At 44.9% G+C, this 12,641-nt stretch overlaps 1 protein-coding gene across 2 annotated transcripts in view; it reads left to right on the top strand.

The window, feature by feature from the left end:
• Positions 1 to 12,327, top strand: part of TBC1D17 (TBC1 domain family member 17) — a 79,186-nt gene extending 66,859 nt beyond the window's left edge. For both annotated transcript variants that reach the window (XM_073570873.1, XM_073570874.1), the window contains exons 16-17: positions 2,966 to 3,052; positions 5,962 to 12,327. In XM_073570873.1, coding sequence (XP_073426974.1) covers positions 2,966 to 3,052; positions 5,962 to 6,174 — 300 coding nt within the window. In that variant the 3' untranslated portion in view covers positions 6,175 to 12,327. The remainder of the gene's footprint in view (positions 1 to 2,965; positions 3,053 to 5,961) is intronic.
• Positions 12,328 to 12,641: the final 314 nt, after the last annotated feature.

Genomic DNA, 12,641 nt, shown 5'->3' on the forward strand with positions numbered 1-12,641 from the left:
AATTCAGTCAAACAATGTACCGAACGTGTGACTGACGCAATCATCTCTTTTCAGAGCCTTGGCTGGATCATCAATATCCAAAAGTCCAGACTCGATCCACAGTCTCTCCAGACATTTCTAGGATTTCAACTAGATTCCTTGACCCAGAGATGTCTACTACCTCAGGTAAAAATCACCCTCACGAAACAAAAAATACGAGCAGCTATAGATAGACCACGTGTGTCCTTGAGAGGAGCAATGTCACTATTAGGATCACTAAATTCTTGCACCCCGGCAGTCCGGTGGGCCCAGTACCATGTCCGTACACTACAACACCAGATCCTCCAAGAGGATAAGCGACATAGTGGTCATTTACAGAGCAAAATAACCCTGTCACAAGAAGTCTTGACTTCTCTAGAGTGGTGGTTAGATGATGACCATTTATGTTCAGGAGTTCCATGGGTTATAGTTCCATCCTGTATCGTAACCACCGATGCCAGTCCCCAGGGCTGGGGAGCCCACATGGAGAATGGGTTTCATCAGGGAAGGTGGAATAGAGAGGAATGCGAGTACTCATCCAATTTAAAAGAACTGACTGCAGTGTTCTATGCTCTATACAACTTCCTTCCGCAGCTCCAACAGAAGCATGTCAGGATCCTATCGGACAACACCACCACAGTGGCCTATATAAACAGACAAGGAGGGACTCGATCAGAGACTCTGATGTCTTCAGCGGCAAGAATTTTAAACTTAGCAGAAAACTATTTTTTGTCCCTCTCGGCCCTTCATATCAGAGGCGAGAGCAATCAAAAGGCAGACTTCCTAAGCCGACACACTCTACGGCAAGGAGAGTGGTGCCTCAATCAGAAGGTCTTCAGGGACATAGTAGCCCTATGGGGACAACCCGAGGTGGACCTTTTCGCCACAAAGGAGAACAGGCAGATAAAAACATTTGCCTCCCTATCTCCATCAGATCACCCAGACATACTAGACGCCCTTCTAGCTCCATGGAATTTCAACCTGGCGTATGCGTTCCCTCCATTGATCCTCCTACCTCAAGTAATTCGGAAGATCAGAGACGACAAAGCAAGGATAATCTTAATAGCACCGTTCTGGCCAAAAAGACCGTGGTTTTCGTGGCTGCAAATTATGTCAATAACAGATCCTTGGGTCCTTCCTTCGACTCCCAACCTACTCTCCCAAGGCCCCTTTTTCCACCCTCAAGTTGTCAGCTTGCACTTGACGGCGTGGAATTTGAGAGGCAGTTATTGAGGACAAGAGGATTCTCTGAGTCTTTAATTACTACACTACTACAAAGTAGAAAACAGTCCACAACCCAAATTTACACTAGAATATGGAAAAAATTTCTTCAATTCCATACAGTACCTCATACAGCAGAAGTTCCGATAATCCCAATCTTGGAATTTCTGCAGAAAGGGAAAGACTTAGGCTTAGCAGTAAATACGCTAAGAGTACAAATATCGGCATTAGGAGCACTATATGGCCATAATATAGCAGGCAACAAGTGGATAACTCGATTCATTACAGCATGTGAACGAATAGCTCCAATCCACATACCCTCCGTCCCTACATGGGATCTAAATCTGGTCTTAGATGCCCTAACGGTAGACCCCTTTGAGCCGATCGACACAATACCCTTCAAATACTTAGCACTTAAAATGGCCCTCTTGGTAGCACTGACCTCAGCTAGAAGAGTGGGTGATATCCAGGCCTTGTCAATAGATCCACCTTTTTTTCAAGAATACCAAGACAGATTGGTATTAAAACCAGACCCTGCCTACCTGCCAAAAGTGGCAACAAAATACCATAGATCTCAGGAGATACTCCTCCCAACCTTCTATAAAAATCCCTCTACTCCGGAAGAGCAGAAGTTCCATACTCTGGACGTCAAAAGAACTGTCCTAAAATATATTGAGAGGTCCAACAGTTGGAGGCAGAGTAGGGCCCTATTTGTTTCATTTCAGGGCTGTAAGAAGGGGTATGGAGTCACGAAGAGCACCATTTCCCGGTGGATCAGAGAGGCCATTCGTTTAGCCTACTCCGCAAAAAACGAAGATCCTCCAGGGAACATCAGGGCGCATTCCACCAGGGCAATGGCAACTTCTTGGGCGGAAAAGGGAGATGTTCCGATTGAAACTATATGTAAGGCGGCAGTTTGGTCATCCCCTTCTACCTTCTATAACCACTATAGACTTGATCTTTCATCAACCTCTGACTTAAGCTTTGGCAGGACTGTCCTTGGCACGGTGGTCCCACCCAGGTGATGGTCTCTGGAATCTCTCCAGTGGGTGCTGTCGTGGCGAAGAGTAAAAAGCCGGATTACTTACCGGTAATGCTCTTTTAATGAGTCCACGACAGCACCCGCTCACTTCCCTCCCTAAAGATATCAATAGTTAAAGTATATCAACCAAATAATGGATAAGAAAGATGTTAAAATAAGAGAACATTGCCTAATCCTTGGCGGTCCTTCTGGTACTCTGAAACGTAAAACTGAGGAGGAAAGGCGGACCGCCCCTTTTATCTTTCCTGTAGGGTTTCCTGTTCCAAATGGGCGGATCCGATACCTCCAGTGGGTGCTGTCGTGGACTCATTAAAAGAGCATTACCGGTAAGTAATCCGGCTTTTTTACAGGAGGTGCTTATTTGGCTATAAGTGCAGGAAAGGAAATGACTGGTTATGTGTATGGATGTAGGGGTAAGAGTCAGTATGGAGAGTGGGGTTGATTTGGGCACCTTTTGTAAAGGCGACTTTGGGACCTCCTCTTCGTACACGTCTCGAGCATTGAAGACTGTAGAACTAACGGTTTGTTAACTTCTTGCCTATATTAAAATAATTGAGCGACATAATGATCTCCATTATTTACGGTTTTCTGGTATCAGGAGTATAATTTATCCCTCTTTATATATTTATTGCTTCCGTCCACTTTACTGAATGTTTTTACTCTATTGTCTTTGATCCTATTCAGCACATTAATGAGCTGACCATGAAGATGAGCGTGGAGGACATTCTGTGTCGGGCCGAAGCCCTGAATCAGCAGCTGGCACAATGTCAGGTGAGTACAGGGGTTATTGCTGCTCTCGTTGCATCCCTGCCAGTGCTCTGCTGACCTCTCCATCTCCTCCCATTCACCAGCCGGCCTTTTATTAGATGAGTTCTGGCTGTGTAGTATAAAAGTATCACAGATGAGGTTTCCCTTAATAGTCAAAGGGGGCTGTTCTTTTTTTTTTTTCAATGGGGGCAGAGGAGAAATCAACTGCTAGATGGCTCTGCTGACGGCTTATCTTGGAGGCGAGAAGGGTCGAGTGTTTAAATCCAAAGTTCCCTATTGGTATCTCTCTAACCTCTTCTGACGCGAAGGAGTCTGAAGACCCCCATAATTGTGAGGAGGAACTGAGGGGTCCTAACAGACCCAGATATGCTTTACTGTGCAGCCAGGAGGGTGAATGTGCCCTGTAACTGGGGCTAATATACCAACCCCAGTTACAGGTGAAATATATAATATATAGCATTATACTAGGCAAAAAATAAAAAGACAACAACTAGGATCCATTTATCATGAAAAAAGGGTCAAAAATTATTTGAATATCCAAACGAAAAAAAAATGTTCACTCTCTTAAAACTACTTGTAAAAATAAAAACCTCAAAAACAAATAAATCCAAAAGGTGCTTGGTCATGTATGAGGGAAAATGGCATAATCTTGACCTGGTTAAAAGAGAGCTCTGCATTATCTTGTGTTTCATTAGTGAAGTCTAGTGATGAGCGAACGTGCTCGGATAAGGTGTTATGAAACCATGCTCGGGTGGTAACTGAGTGTCTTCGGCGTGCTCGAGAAATATTATTATTATGCATTTATATAGCGCCATTTATTCCATGGCGCTTTACATGTGAAAAGGGGAAATATAGACAAGTATAGTAAACATGTGTAAGACAAGGGACACACAAGTACATAAGGAGAGGGGACCCTGCCCGCGAGGGCTCACAGTCTACAGGGATGGGTGAGGATACAGTAGGAGAGGATAGAGCAGGTCTTGCTGTGGTTCAGTAGACCGAGGATCATTGCAGGCTGTAGGCTTGTCGGAACAGGTGGGTCTTCAGATTCTTCTTGAAGGTTTCCGTTGATGGTGAGAGTCTGAGTTCCTGAGTATGGGGGAAGCACGGGAGAAGTCTTGTATGCGGTTGTGGGAAGAAGAGATGAGGGGGAGTAGAGAAGGAGATCTTGAGATGATCGAAGGTTGCGTGCGGGTAGGTATCTAGAGACCGTGTCACAGATGTATGGAGGAGACAGGTTGTGGATGGCTTTGTATGTCATGGTTAGGGTTTTGAATTGGAGCCTCTGGGCGATAGGAAGTCAGTGAAGGGCCTGGCATAGGGGGGAGGCTGGGGAATAGCGGGGAGACAGGTGGATTAGTCGGGCAGCAGAGTGTAGGATGGACTGGAGCGGAGCCAGCGTGCTAGAGGGGAGGCCAGAGAGTAGGAGGTTGCAGTAGTCGAGGCGGGAGATAAGAGCATGCACTAGTGTTTTTGTGGTTTCATGGTTGAGGAATGAGCGGATCCGGGAAATATTTTTGAGTTTGAGGTGGCAGGAGGAGGCGAAGGCTTGGATTTGTGGTTTGAAAGAGAGCGCAGAGTCGAGGATCACCCCAAGGCACCGAGCGTACGGGACTGGGGAAAGAGAGCAACCGTTGACATTGATGGATAGGTCTGGTGGAGGGGTAGAGTGAGATGGGGAAATATGTTTGAGTTCCCATGTGCATGTCTCACGGCTGTTCCACAGCCACAACACATGCAGGGCTTACCTGTTTGTCAAGCAATCCCTCCATGTGTTGTGGGTGTCGAACAGCCGTGAGACTTGCAGTCGCGGGGACTCGAAGATATATTTCGAGCACACTGAAGACGCTTGGTTAGCAACAGAGAATGCTCAGATAACGCCTTATCCCAGAACGCTCACTCACCACTAGTGGTCTCGTCATGCACTACTTTTGAATTTCTGGAAAGCTAGGACTCTATCAAGATAGATGTCAAGATAGCGCTGTCTCAATGTCTCCCACTGTAAATTATATAGGCACAGATAGTGCTGTCTCGAAGTCTCTACCTGTAAAGGATTTAAGCTCAGATATTGTTGCCTCTATCTGTGCCTAGAAAATTGTATAGGTAGAGATGTGGAGTAAGCACTGTACATATATCAGGGGGAGACATGGAGGGGCACTGTCTGTGCCTACATATGGTCTTTTACAGGTAGAGACATGGAAGCGGCACTGTCTCTACCTGTATAACTTACAGGTAGAGACATGGAGGTAGCACTATCTGTGCCTATATATATTTTAGAGGAAGAGACATGGTGATCGTACCACTAGAGCCTATATAATTTACTGGCAGAAAACCCTACCTGTCCTCATAGTGTCTAGCGAGGGGGCACAACCTTTTCTCAGCAGGGGACCCTAGTGACAGCTTGTCCTGCTCCCAAGGGCTGCAGTAATGTAAAGGGATACCCTGATCCGAGACTTTTACAGTAAGTGGACAATCCATTATAGTTACACATGCTGTCGGATGGGTTGGAGTCCGGAAGTGAGAGCCGCACATGGATGTCGCCCACCTCTTCTCACCCACAGTCCACAGGCTGCATTTTACCTCTTGGGATATAATCCCGCCTCCACCCTTATTAGACTGTTCTATAATCCACCAAGTCTGGGGACTGAGTTCTCCTTGAAGTGAATGCAACGTTAACAACCGCACAAGGACATTGTGATGGAAAATGCAGTGCAGAGAAATCTGGCCTAAACATAGATCCCCGGCGTGGCCTCTGGGGGTCTGCTCATCCCCCACCCCACCATGCAGGATTTCATCATTGTGGTTTTCAGTCGTAATTTGAGATTCTGATCTTTTCTAGAAATATTTACAGGAGCCATTGAGTTAACTTTAGACAATGTCATTGTACCAATCCTCTGTTTTGTCATTTGCAGGAATTGCCTCTCAATATTAAAGAGCTGCTCGGCATGGCGGAAGTGAAGAGCCCAGCAGCCAGCACTGACACAGCCAGCCCGCCACAGCCTCTGTCTCCGAGCCAGGTTCACGAACTAGACCTCACCGACAGCGTGTCCCCTAGCCAGCCAGACAGTAGTATTGAAATACTGCCCACAGAGGACACTACGACCTCCCAGAGCCTGTCTCCGTGACCATCCTCGCCAGCTGCCACTCATCACTGCCCTTTAATAAAACATCGGCTCTGTGTGTACCGACACACCACTCATGGACATCGTCATCCGGTCATGTGCTCACTCATAACCCACTTGTACTATTAACCCCCATAACCGAATACTGACAGACAAGCATGTGATCTTACAGTATGTGCCTCCTGGTAACATGGCGTCGCCGTCATGGAATCTCCATCCGATGCGTCATATATATGGAGGGTGAGCTGCTTATGTATTAGGGCTAAGCTAGGAGACCTCATGGGTTGAAGAGGGTTATCCAGTTTCTAAAAACCACTTTTCCCTAAAACAAAAAAGTTTTCTTTACTCAACCTCCCCTGGTCCCATGTTGAGTCTTAGCCGCTGCTCCTGGTGTCTATAGTGCTAACGTCACTTTCACAGCATCTCAGCGGCTGTCTTGAGTCATTAAGTTCACAAATTGGCTGCAGACGATAACAGACACAGGGAGCAGCGGTGGAGACTCATAGCTGGACGAGGGGATGGCGAGTAAAGCATTTTTAAAACAAACTGCACCAAGGGAATGGGTTTTCTGAAACTCAAAAACCATTTTAACGCTAATAGCCGCACCAACTCGATGAGTATGGGAGAATTTAAAGGTGCTGTCCTATTATCAGCACCTCTGCACAGGGTAGTTAATAAATGTATGATTGCTGAGACCCCCCACTGTTACTGAAAGCAGAGCCCAATTTTCCCTGTCTGCATTACTGAGCTTGCGCAACCATTGCTCTACTAACGGTCTATAAGAGCAATGGTTGCACATGCTCAGTAACACTTAATTGACACAAGGGCTCTTTGGACCCTCAGTTTTCAGTATCCATGGGGGTCTCAGCCAGACCCCCCAGCAAACCTAAATTTATTTATCTCGATGTTTATGGGACAACCCCTTTCAGTTTCTGGTGTTGGAAGTATATATACATTTTTTTTTTTTACTCAAAGTGCCCTTCCTATAATAAGGAGTGTCCCATTTTTATTAGGCAGCTGGTTTTAAAGGGTGAAAACCATGCAGAATAAGGACCACTCCACTGCGATCAGGTCTGGTTAATAGGATAGGGGGGGTCCCCGAGTTGGGGGATATTCCCCTAATACAATGATTTGCAAAAGTATTCCCCGCTCCTCCTTTGGCATTCTTTTTGTGTTTTGCTACCTCACAACCTGGAATTTTTTTCTTTTGATTGTTTACATCAGTTCATGTAAAGAACATGCCTACAACTGTGAACTTTTTTTATTATTGTGAAGCAAACAACAAATAGGACAATAACTGAAAATTTCAGTGTGCATATTGATTCCCCCCTAAAGTCAGTACTTTATAGAGCCTCCTTTTGCTGAAATTACAGCTGCAAGTCATTTTGGATAAGCCTCTGAGGTTTCCACATCCTGTCACTGGGATTTTTGCCAATTCTTCCAAGGCAAAACTGCTCCAGCTCCTTCAGGTTAGATGGTTTCCTCTGATGAACAGCAATCTTCAAGTCTGACCACAGATTCCCAATTGTATTAAGGTCTGGGCTTTGACTAGGCCACTCCAAAACATTTACACTTTTCCCCTTACATCACTCGAGTGTTGCTTTAGCATTATGCTTTGGGTCATTGTCTTTTTGAACGTGAACCTCCATCCCAGTCTCAAATCACTGACAGACTGATACAGGTTTTGCTCAATAATATCCCTGTATTTCGCACCATCCATCTTCGCCTCCACTCGGATGATTTTCACAGTCCCTGCTGCCGAAAAACATCTCCATAGCCTGATTCTGCCACCACCATGATTCACCGAGGATGGTGGCCAAAAAGTTCTATTTTGGACCCATCTGACCACAGCACCTTCCTCCATACATTTGGGAGTCTCCCACATGTCTTTTGGCAAACTCAGAACGAGACTTACAACTTTTGTGTGTAAGTAAAGGCCTTTTTTCTGGTCACTCTTCCATAAAGGCCACCTCTATGGAGTGTACGGCTTGTTGTCGTCATATGCACAGATACTCCAGTCTCTGCTTGGGAACTCTGCAGCTCCTTCATGGTTACCTTTAGTCTCTGTGCTGACTCTCTGATTAATGCCCTCCTTGCCCGGGCTGAGCGTTTTGGTGGGCAGTCCTCTCCTGGCAGGTTTGTTGTGGTACCATGTTTTTTCCATTTTATAATAATGGATTTGATGGTGCGCCGGGGATCATCAGAGATTGGGATGGTTTTTTTTTTTTTTAATAACCCAACCCTGACTTGTACATCTCAACAACTTTGTCCCTGACTTTTTTGGAGATCTCCTTGGTCTTCATGGTGGTGTTTTGAGATGTCTTTGGTCTTCATGGTGATGTTTGGAGATCTCCTTGGTCTTCAGTGTGTCATCAGAAAACTTTAGGGGCTTCACGGCAAAAGGAGTGTATACATGCACATGATGACTTTTAGGCATTCGATCCCATAAATTTAATTTGTCTATATTTTTTCACTTCACCAACTTAGACTATTTAGTGCTGATGCATCACACACAAATTGTATTACAAAAATATATATACACAGGTTGTAATGTAACAAAATGGATAAAAAGCCAAGGGAGTGAAACTGTACGTTTAAGGCCTGTTTGACACATCCGCCTTTCACCATCAGTCAAAATCCGCCGTTTAAAAAAAAAAAAAAAAAAATGGATCCGCCATTTTTGTTGGCGGATCCGTTTTTTTACCCATTGACTTGCATTAACGGCGGATCTTGACGGATGGTTATCCGTTGGATCCGTTTTTGTACGGATCCGCCAAAATTTTAGCGTCCGCTGACATGGCAGGCCGGACACTGCAACGTTTTTTTCGTTGCCGGATCCGTATTTCTACACTGCGCATGCCCGGAATTGGCTTTCCGGGAAGAAAGTTAACCCTAAATGCCAATCCTAGCAGGTGAAAAAATTCTTTCTCTCTCTCTCTCTCTCTCTCTCTCTCTCATTAGACTCACACATTATCGCGTTGTTGCACTCCCATGTTCGAATTCTCCCGCTGCTGACATCACCCGATATCGCGGGACATGGCCGACTCTCGCGCTGCTGGATTCCCCCGACATCGCGAGAGATGGCCGACTCTCGCGCTGTTGGAATTCCCCGACATCGCCGTTATCGCGGGAGATTGCCGAATCACGCGATATCGTGGCGATGCTTGGTAACCCCCTAGATCGCTATGTGTCTGCGGTTCCTTTAAATGAAGACGCGTTCCACCTTGAATGGATCTGTGGTCCGCTGTCATCCGTTCTTCTCTCTACGTCGGCGGATCAGTTTTTTTCCACTTTGGCGGATTTCGGTTGACCGCCGGCAGCGGACGTGAGAAAGAGGCCTAACAGACAGGTGGTAAATCTGGTGGGACAATCCCAGAATGAATTGTTCCGTTTTACTAATTCAGTACTTGCCATCAAGCCATTTCCTAAATAAATCTGTTCCCGAGAAAGCTGGGTGACCGGCAGGGCGGCTCCTGTTAAGCATTGTTAATCCCTTCATTAACAAAGTAGTTTTTTTTCTTTTTAACTTTTTGGAAATGTTCTATGATAATTATGTGCGAGAGCGGCCAGATACATATTATCCTGTTTTTGCATCCGGACGGGAATATTGTGGACGGGCACTGAAGTGGTGTAATAGAGCAAATAAGTTGTGTTTTTTTTCTACATCGGACTTTCCGCCTGTGACTTGCACCATTTTTCTTCTGGAACTGGAGGCGGTTATTTTTAAGAATTTTTAAGCAGTTGACCTGTTTTTTTTTTTTTTTTTACATCAGTGGAGACTATTTGCGGTCTAGGGAAAAGTTCTGTGGCTTTGTAATACACTTACTAACCATTTTCAAGAACTCTGCTTGCTTTTTTATTTACATACCCTTTCTCGAATGCATTAAAGGGAATCTGTCACCCCTTTTTTGAGATATCATATAATGATATCCTTCAATTGTGTGTCACATAAGGATTCTCTTAGTACTTTTGCTTCCCCCTGACCCCGCACCTTTCATGCATAAATACCTTTTTTATATCGGTTCAGATGTATGTAAACTGCCGCAGTCCCGGTCCGATGGGCGGGGCTTATTCACCTGCTCCCCCCCTCCCCGTCTTGCTCTACACAAGAAGAAATGCGGCCAGACATCTCTTATGAGAGCAAAGGATTGGGCATGTTGATATCGAACCTGCCTGATCCTTTTTTTTTTTTTTCTTCCACCCTTGACATCATTTGCACAGCCATTTGCTCTTATGTTAATGGGCGCCTTAAGACAATGTACAGCAAGCAATGATCTTGAAAATGGTAAATTCAATTTTTTTTACTTTTTTTTTTTTACACCCGTATATGTGGTAAGCTGAGAGTTGTAGCTCTGTTTTTGCCATCAATTAATTCCTTTTTTAAAAGGGATGTACTAGTAATTTTTTTTTTTTAAGGGTTGCAAGGGTGGGTGGGTGAGTTCCTGAATATTGTTCCATGTTACCAGCTTTGCGTCTACAACAAGGGAACACTGAGGCTGGTCGGGTCACACCAGCTTTAGAGCAACATTTACAAGCTCTATAGCTAAAAGCTTGAAAGCGCTGCACTCCTTCCCTTGAAAAGCAGCCACTGCTGATAAGCTGCAGAGGTGGCCGGTAGCTGACCCTTGGAAGTTCAGGTTCGTCGTGTTTGACTGAATTGTAGTCCAAAGTTACGTCCGGGTATCAGAACTGTACTCGAACGCAATGGAAATGAATGGGGACCCGAACTTTGATCTCAGTCTCTCTCCTCGCCTCCCCTCCCGTTAATCTCTCCTCGCCTCCTCATCTGTCTCGCCGGTCTCTCTCTTCGGCCAGGATCACACATGCGAGAAACACGGCCGAGTCTCGCATGTTAATACCCGGCACTGCCACCAGCACTCGGGAGCGGAGCGTGTGGCTGCATGTATTGCTATGTGACCGCACGCTCCAATCCGAGTGCCGGGCATTAACATGCGAGACTCGCCCGTGTTTCTCACGTGTGTTCCCGGTCTTCTCCAGAAATGTAAAACAGAGTTCAGCACCAGATCCCAGGTGCCCGGTAGGAACCCTGAACTTTACAGTTTGGGTTTGCTCCTCTCTAGAGACCAGTAACCTAGGTAGTAAACTATGTAGGTAGCGAAGCAACTTTTCAATTTACCTTTTTTTTTTTTCTTTTTTCTTACTCTGCAATTTTACATATTTGAGGCTGAGGCCTGAGACAAACGCTTTAAAGGGGCTTATAAAGGTCTGCTTTTTTTCCCCCTCAAAAAATGACTCCACTTTTGTTCATGACTTGTCTGTTATTGCAATACCACACTCTGCCTCAATCCAAGAGTGGTGCTGTATCAGGAAAAAAAAAAAATATTTTTCTAATAACTGCCTAAGACTTTTGAAAGCGTGACTGTTTATAGGGTCGCACGATGATTTGCAGGTTATGTGAGGTCATTTTGCAACTCTAGTAGAAGAAAGTTGCCTCCTATACTATATAGTAATTGAAAAGGGTCTTGTCAGCCGCAGGATTGATTATCGAAGGAGGAAAGCGAAGCGTCAGACTTTCAGATATTGATTATTAACTGCTGCTGACTTGGGGGGGGAGAAATAAATAAATAGAAGGCCACCAGTCATCTAGTTTTGGGCTAATTGTGATGATCCGTCGTCCGTGCACTTTGTACGGACTGGCTGCGGTTTGCCCTTCTCGGGGAGGGGAAGGGATTGTGTCGAGCGCAGTAATTCCCAGGGGACGGATCATTCATCATTCATATGATCGTACCCTCGTCTACAAACCAAAACGGAGAGTCAGCGAATGGGATGACGTGCGGCCGAATCCCCCCAAGGCTTCTCCATTTCTTCCTGCTTGGCACTTTTTTTTTTTTATACATATGTATCTATCTTTCGATGTGTATTATATCTGTTTGTATTTGGATTCTGTATTTAATAAACATATATAAATATATTTCCATAGATGCGGGAAGGGGAAAAAAAAAGGTCAATCGTATTAGTCGTAAGGCGCTATTTTTACTTTTCAGGTGCCTTTTGGTTGACGCCAACTTATTCTTCACCTTGTAAAAACATTTACCTGCTGTGAATCCCCTCTACAGTTACTTGGCTCGCTGTCTTCCTCTCCGGATGATTGCCGCCTTCCTAAAAAGTGCATTAAAAGTAAAGTCGTCTTCACCAGACGAGTGTCTGTCCTCCATGCAGTGAACAATGCAGAACCGTGAGCAGGAAATTATCAGGACTCTTTAGGAAACATTGTCTTTGATACCAGGCAACTTTTAATTTTCAATTTTTTCCCCTTCTTCCAAGAGCCATAACTTTTTGTTTTATTTTTATTTTTCCATCCCCATAGACATATGAGGGCTTGTTTTTTGTGGGACGAGTTGTACTTTTGAATGACACCATTAATTTTACTATATAGTGTAGGAGGAAAAAAAAAAATTGAAGTTTGGTGAACTTGTACTCTTTTCTTTTTGCATTTCCACAATTGTTTT

The sequence above is a fragment of the Dendrobates tinctorius genome, unplaced genomic scaffold (genome assembly GCF_039654945.1).
Source record: "Dendrobates tinctorius isolate UK_male_01 unplaced genomic scaffold, ASM3965494v1 ptg000028l, whole genome shotgun sequence".
Classification (NCBI taxonomy): domain Eukaryota; kingdom Metazoa; phylum Chordata; class Amphibia; order Anura; family Dendrobatidae; genus Dendrobates; species Dendrobates tinctorius.